The following is a 7,280-nucleotide window of genomic DNA, read 5'->3' as shown; positions in this document are numbered from 1 at the left end:
TGCAGCAACCTGCTCTAGTGGAAGGTGTCCCTGCCCGTGGCAGGGCTTGGAGCTGGAGGAGCTTTAAGGTCCCTTCCAACACACACCAGTCTGGGATTGTGTGATCTACAGGTGCTTACACGTACTACTGCCTACATGCCTCTCCTGTCAGATCCTCTAAGAAGCACATAGTGATGTTAAACCCTCTGCAGCCATTGCATTCCACCCTGGTTTTCCTTAGGGCATCCATCAGAACGGAGGCTTTACAAAGGTGTGGTTTGCCATGAAGACCTTCCTCACACCCAGCATTTTAATCATCATGGTCTGGTACTGGAGACGGATCACGCTGATGACACGTGCTCCTGTCCTGCTGGAGAAGTGAGTAGGGGCTTGTGCGTTGGCTGTGGTGACCCTCAAGCAAGAGCAACCTGACCGAGGTGGTTGTTGCTCCCAGAATCCGTGTTTGGAAAGACAGGAATGGTCTCATCCCTGTCCCCTCCCTCCACCCAGGCTCACTGGGAGCAGGAGACCTCGATAGCTTCTCTTCTTGCCCATTAAACCCACACAGGATGAGGAGCTGCTTTTGTCCACAGCTGCTTAGAGGGGCTTAGTCCCCAGGGGGTTGCTGGCAGGAGGTGACACTGCCCAGCAGTGCTGGGTGTTCTTGTGTTGCTCCTCATGCACAGCTTTGGCCACTGGGACTCTGTCCTCTCCTTGCAAAGTAGAAAGAGATGGTGTTTCTGTCTCTCCAGGGTCATCTTTGCTCTGGGAATTTCCATGACGTTCATTAACATCCCTGTGGAGTGGTTTTCCATTGGATTTGACTGGACTTGGATGTTGCTCTTTGGAGACATTCGACAAGGCATTTTCTATGCCATGCTCCTGTCTTTTTGGATCATCTTCTGTGGGGAGCACATGATGGTGGGTACCACACAGAAGGGAAGGTGGCTTCCACCCCACTTGCAGTGATACCCTGCAACTCCCTTGTGCTTGTTGATGTGTTGGAAACAATGCACTGGGGCTTGCACCTGGCAAGAGGACTTCAGGCTAACTTGCTTCTCTGTTTTGTCCTCCTCCTCCTCACCTCCTGACCTTCTGATCAGGACCAGAACGAGCGGAATCGTCTCTCGGGGTACTGGAAGCAGGTTGGACCCATAGCTGTTGGCTCCTTCTGCCTCTTCATCTTTGACATGTGTGAGAGGTAGGTGTACGCTGCGAACTGAGGCTCCTGGCCACCTCCTGCAGCAGGGACCTGTAGTTTAACCCCTATGGCTGGACATACAGCCCCATCTCATGAAGCCTCCTGTGAGCACACCGAAGCATGCTGGCATGTCACAGCAGTGCATCTTATCCCAAAGGGCTGTAAAGAAACACTTCCCACCTCGTCTCCTCCTCGCCCACATGGGAAAGCAGCATGGGTGGCTCTTTGCAGGCTGCAGAGCAGACATGGGGTTCTCTGAGCTCATTGGCTTCTGTAGCAGCTCTGTTTTCTCTCCTCTTTGCAGGGGAGTGCAGCTGAAGAACCCCTTCTACAGCATCTGGACCACTGAAGTTGGCACGGAGCTGGCTGTATCCTTGCACCCGGCTCGGGGCAGGCTTGGTCTGTGTTGGTGGGAGAGGGAGGGTGTGGGAACCCCTCCTCCTGGCATTCCAGGGCTGTGAGGGCAGCTCGGGAGCTGTGGGAGATGCTGGTGGCATTTGGAAGAAGCAGTCTGGCAGGTTTGGAGCTGGTACCTCCAGGGACTGGTGCTGTGCTGGCTGTCACTGGAGAACTGAATCTCTCCTCGTGTCTGAGATCTGTGGGAAAGCACGGGGGGGTTCAGTCCTGGGAGTCATCACAATAACCCCAGCACCCGTGATAGTTAAACCCCCAGCTCCAGCCTTGACAGCGTCTGCTCTGGGACCCTTCATTTGCTGCCAGTGTTCAGGCAGGTGCTGCTGAGGCATTTCCATGCATTGCTCTTCCAGATCCCACTGGAAGGGCTTGTTTTGCTGCCATTCATTTTGGTTCTTGGGCTGGGATAAGCTAACGGGATCAGTCCCCATTTCATAGCACCCATCCCTCTTACAGGAGCCTTGCTGGAGATGGTTGGCTGGCAACAGCTTCCCAAATCTCCTTGGCAGTGTCATCCTGGCAGTGTTTTGGTGTCTGGGGTCACAGAGCCCCAAGCTCATCCACTAAGAGTTCAGTGGTAATGTTTGGGATGACACTAAAAGAAGGGAATCACCTGAATAATGTTCTCAGTTCCTGTTCAGCTCATACCATGTTCTCTTAACTCGCTGCTCAGATGGCCTTTATTATAGTTGCCGGAATCTGCCTGTGTCTCTATTTCCTCTTCCTGTGTTTTATGGTCTTCCAAGTGTTCAGGAACATCAGTGGGAAGCAGTCAAGCCTCCCAGCCATGAGCAAGGCTCGTCGCCTTCATTACGAGGTAACGTCCCTCCTCGTTGCACAGATTCTTTACGTTATAAATGCATTTTTGACCTCAAAGTCTACCCTGAGACCTTCCCTATCCCTATAGTCCTGAGCTGGGACATCTGATCTTCACCAGCTTTCTTGTGCTGCTCAAATCCCCTAAACGCCTTTTTGTTTGACTCGTGTGAAGTTTCTTCTTTATTTGGCTCTTTATTCCCAGTGGAATGCTTTAACCTGTGAGGAGGATATGTAAGCTCCCTCTCCTTTTCTGTCAGTACTTGCTACCTCCCAGATACTGAACAGTGTTGGAGAACAGAAGAAAACTGCCCAAATTACCATTTAAATCACGATGGGTTGTAATCACATCAGTTTCCCACACCTCATTTCTCCCCCTGTAATATTAATTACTGTATTTAATGGAAAGCAGTGCTAAGACCACCCTGTTTTACTATGATGTGAGTTAGTATTTTTGGGGTTGTCTTTTCCCAGCCAAGTTGCAGGAGGGAAACTGTCCTGCTAGGATCAAACTGTGACATGTTTAGCCCATTATCCCTTTTTTAGCCGATGATTTTGGATGTTGTTTCTGTCCTAGCTGTGTGTAACTGCTGCAAAGCACGAGGAGCACAGTGTGATGCTTAAGCTGAGTGTGCCTCATGGTTGTTTTCATGGGTGATAAATGGTGACACACCAATGTTGTTCTCTTAAAGAATGGTCACTTCTGATATAAACAAGTCTGTTATCACCCATCAGGAATGCACATAAAAAGTAGGAAGCTGGAATTGAGAGAAGATACTGAGCACTTCTTCCATCTTTCCCTTTAGCACAGGACTTCAGCTTGTATTGTGGAGCTGCTGGGGCTGTGCTCTGTGTACAGACAGCATGAATCTGATCTGGAAGAGTTAAATTAATAGTCGTTTGTTGTTGCAGTGTGGCTCAGTAGTTATGCAGACACTGACACTTCCACCAGGCTTCCAGAAACAGGTTAAGAAAAACAGCTCACACACAAAAACAAAGCACAAGGAGCTCGTGAGTAAAAAAGTAAAGTTAATGGAAGCAAGAACGATTTGCAGTCATATTTCCAAGCGAGTGATCTTGAGCCTTATCTTATCTTATAATCTGTGTTCTTCTGTAATAAGCCAGTGTAGCTCTGACAAGTGTTGGGAACTGCTGCACTTCCCTCCCAGCCAGATGTGGAGGTGAAGCACCGACTCGTCCAGCTGAGCCGCGCAGGCTCTCCACAGATGTTTGTCCTACAGAAAAGCCAGGAGCTATCTCCTAGGGAAAGCCCATGGCTTGGGCTGACCTGCCCCCTCTTCCATGTGAGCTCCTGGTAGATCAGTCACAAAGGCAGATGTAATGGAAAGGCAGAGCTGTCCAGACACGCACGCCCGGGAGCATCCGGCAGGCATGCAGACGTGTGGGGAGCGGAGAATATGACCCCGGCGCAGAGGAGTGGGTGGAGGTTGTTTTGCTTTGGGGTTTCGTGGGTTGGACCCTTTTTTTTCTTAGCCTTTTTTTTTAATGCTTGTCTCTCGTATATGCTAAAACCCAAAATGGGTGTTGTGGAGCCTGCTCATGTGACCAGTGACATTTCTCTCCACACAGGGGCTGATTTTTAGGTTCAAGTTCCTGATGCTCATCACCCTGGCGTGCGCAGCCATGACCGTCATCTTCTTCATCGTGAGCCAGGTGAGTGAGAAAGCTCTGCTTCCTCTAAGAACAGCAGCCCCAGTTCCATAGCCACTACCAACTCACTTGCTGAGCAGACAAGATCTGCCTGGTGCCAGCAGATTCGATAACAACTTGCTGTTTAAGAAGCTGTTTTCACTTATTTGAAGCACTGCCATAAAACTGCTCAGCCTGAAGCCTTCACAAAGGCCCCTGGCTCATGGGAAGGGTTGGGCTGTGCTGTTTGAAATACCAGCCAACAGGGTTTAAGTCATTTCTGAGAACTCAGGAAGAGTGAAAAATGTTCTGTTCACATTGAAAGGACCCGGTGGCTTTGTATGACCACAGAGAAACAGCAGAGTTCAGTGTTCCTCGGTGGACTCTGCAGCCCTGCTGTTTCCAGCAGTATCTGGACTTATTCATTCTGAGCTCTGATGCTGCCTCTGTACAAATGAGCTTACATCAATATGTAAATGACTTTGGTTTACTCCAAGTGACTTTTCAGATCGCATCTGTTTCAAAGATGTCATTTTGGAGAAGGGCTTTGGACAAAGGCATGTAGGATAGGACAAGGGAAAAAGCCTTTAAACTGGCAGGTTAGACATTAGGCAGAAGTTCTTCCCTGTGAAGATGGTGAGAATGGGCACCCTGTGCCAGCACCTCAGCACCCTCACAGGGAAGAGCTTCTGCCTAAGAGCTCATCTCAGTCTCCCCTCTGGCAGGTTAAAGCCATTCCCCCTTGTCCTGTCACTAAACTAGTTTAGCTAGCTTAAATTAAACTGGTTTAGCTTTCATCTTTCCCTCTTATGCCTGTTTCTTCACCAGGAAGCCAACATTTCAGTGTGAACAGTCCGTGTATCTTCAAGTAGTACTAATATTGATGACATTTTGTTAAACCTTTACAAGTCTGTGTGTCTAAGGCTGGTGCTGTCAGCCCAGACCTCTCTCTGAGCCGGAAGCAGCAAGGCAGCATTCAGCACATGAACTCTTTGTGTTATTCAGGCTGGTTTTCCTACTATAAAAGCTCTATTCACACGAGTCATGAAGTGTTCAGATGTAACCAGCTGTCTCCTATGTACTGTCCTTTACATGGCAAACCTTGGGGTCAGGTTGATGCTTTAGGGGATCACTTCTGTACTTGCACAGGTTTTGGCCTTACTGAGCAGCCTGTGTTCTCTTTCTCCCCGGCAGGTGACTGAAGGCCACTGGAAGTGGGGGGACATCACGATACAAGTGAACAGTGCCTTTTTCACCGGCATCTACGGCATGTGGAACCTCTACGTGTTCGCCCTCATGTTCCTGTACGCGCCGTCACACAAGAACTACGGTGAAGACCAGTCCAATGGTAAACACCTCTGAGTGATCTGAAGGCTGTCATGGGCAGAAAGTGAGAGAATGTGGGTGATGCCTTTGGAGTATTCTACTTCTTGGCCAAAGTGCATGTTCAGCACTTTGAAATGTGCAAATGATGGCTTGGTTTTCCTACCAGACATTTTTATTAGTCATAGAACCCCAGACTGGTTTGTGTTGGGAGGGAGCTTAAAGCTCCTCCAGCTCCAACCCCTGCCACGGGCAGGGACACCTTCCACTAGAGCAGGTTGCTCCAAGCCCCTGTGTCCAACCTGGCCTTGAACACTGCCAGGGATGGGGCAGCCACAGCTTCTCTGGGCACCCTGTGCCAGCGCCTCAGCACCCTCCCAGGGAAGAGCTTCTGCCTCAGAGCTCATCTCAATCTCCCCTCGGGCAGGTTAAAGCCATTCCCCTTGTCCTGGGGGAACGGCTTCTCCCTAGCAGAAAGACATTTGTAGAAGCATTGCATAGTCCATAGCTCGGGTAGCTCCTGAAAGCCTGGTCGGGATAAAATGGATCTTTTGCTTTCTAATTCACAAGTATTTCATTGTGAGATGGGGCTGACAGAACCACTTTGTTCCTCAGGTGACCTGGGAGTCAACAGCGGGGAAGAGCTCCAGCTCACCACCACCATCACCCACGTGGATGGTCCCACGGAGGTTTACAAGCTGGCTCGGAAGGAGGCTCAGGAGTAACGCTGAGGTGGCCTCACTGGGACCCAGACCGGGGTGGAGAGCAGAGGACAGCCCAAGGCCCGTGGCAGGAACCCTGCCCAACCTGCCCTGCTCCTCGAGCACCCCGTGCCTCGTGTGTTTCACAGACAGTGGCACCGAGCAGAGCATTTGTAAACTCTTTTTAACCTGGTGTAGTCATTTCTGGGGGGAGGGATATGTCCATTGCGTTACACTCCAGCACGTAAAAACCAGACAGAAAAGCATTAAGGTTGCAAAGTCGCCTGTTCAGACGTTGGAAGGGGCAGAGCTGATGTTGGGCAGTTGTTATTTGGCTGTTGTGTGCCCGTGCATAAAGGTGGTGCCAGGAGCTCAGGCAGGGAGCATGGATTTGGTACTTGGAGATTCCTTCTTGTGTGCAGCTTAAACAAGGTGTTAGTTGGGGAAAACCTCACTGTAAGAACGTTTAATTCCACCATCTATAATTGTATTGAGCCTTGTTTGAGGTGTTTAGTACAGCCCTGCAGCAAACCTCTGTCACTTGAGTGCAGCGCAGCTGGGGGAAGGAGTAGCCTGTGTGCAATACGTAAGGTTCTAGTAGAAGCAGCAGCATGCTTTCTCAGTAGGCTTTACAGCTGGTTGTTAAATATAGGGGAGTGTAAAAGTGGATGCCTGAGCTAGTTGCAGGAGCAAGAAGGGCTCCTATGTTCAGTTCCTAGAGGTACGGGTCCCACAGCCTATTCTCAGCCCCTCTGGCTTCCCTTGATTTTGTTGTCTTCCTCTTTTTCTTATGGCTCATTCATTCTTCTGTGCTTACATGCCATGGGGAGAAGAGAAAGGCCACAGAGGGACAGCGTGTTCTTGGTTCCTGTGCCTCTGAGCTCCTCCTTGCAGTGCTGGCATGGAGCACGCTTGGCAGAGCTGGATTTTCCATGGGTTATTGGACTGATGTAGATACTTGCTTTTACAGAGCAGAATCGGGCAATGAGGTCGCTCAGCCCTGTGCTGTGTCTGGGCAGGTCTGGCTGTGACACTGCAGTAGGTCAGGGGAGTGGGGACAGAGCGGGGCTGGAGCTTAAACTGGGCTCTGCTGGGACCAGCTAAGAGAAGCATTAATGGTGTGTGTGGGGAGAAGCGTGGCCAGAAGGGTCTGTGCTGCTCAGGGCACATCTTTCAGAGCCTGGAGGATCCAGAGA

General features: G+C 50.3%; 1 protein-coding gene across 1 annotated transcript in view; it reads left to right on the top strand.

The window, feature by feature from the left end:
• The window catches only part of WLS (wntless Wnt ligand secretion mediator), a gene marked incomplete at its 5' end in the record, with an annotated part of 8,523 nt that extends 2,415 nt beyond the window's left edge, over nt 1-6,108 (top strand). The window contains 8 exons of the mRNA XM_010017978.1: nt 221-357; nt 732-900; nt 1,083-1,180; nt 1,485-1,548; nt 2,268-2,411; nt 4,001-4,084; nt 5,255-5,408; nt 5,999-6,108. Coding sequence (XP_010016280.1) covers nt 221-357; nt 732-900; nt 1,083-1,180; nt 1,485-1,548; nt 2,268-2,411; nt 4,001-4,084; nt 5,255-5,408; nt 5,999-6,108 — 960 coding nt within the window. The remainder of the gene's footprint in view (nt 1-220; nt 358-731; nt 901-1,082; nt 1,181-1,484; nt 1,549-2,267; nt 2,412-4,000; nt 4,085-5,254; nt 5,409-5,998) is intronic.
• Nucleotides 6,109-7,280: the final 1,172 nt, after the last annotated feature.

Source organism: Nestor notabilis, unplaced genomic scaffold, assembly GCF_000696875.1.
Source record: "Nestor notabilis isolate BGI_N333 unplaced genomic scaffold, ASM69687v1 scaffold27037, whole genome shotgun sequence".
Classification (NCBI taxonomy): Eukaryota; Metazoa; Chordata; class Aves; order Psittaciformes; family Psittacidae; genus Nestor; species Nestor notabilis.
This window is presented reverse-complemented; position numbering and strand designations above follow the sequence as displayed.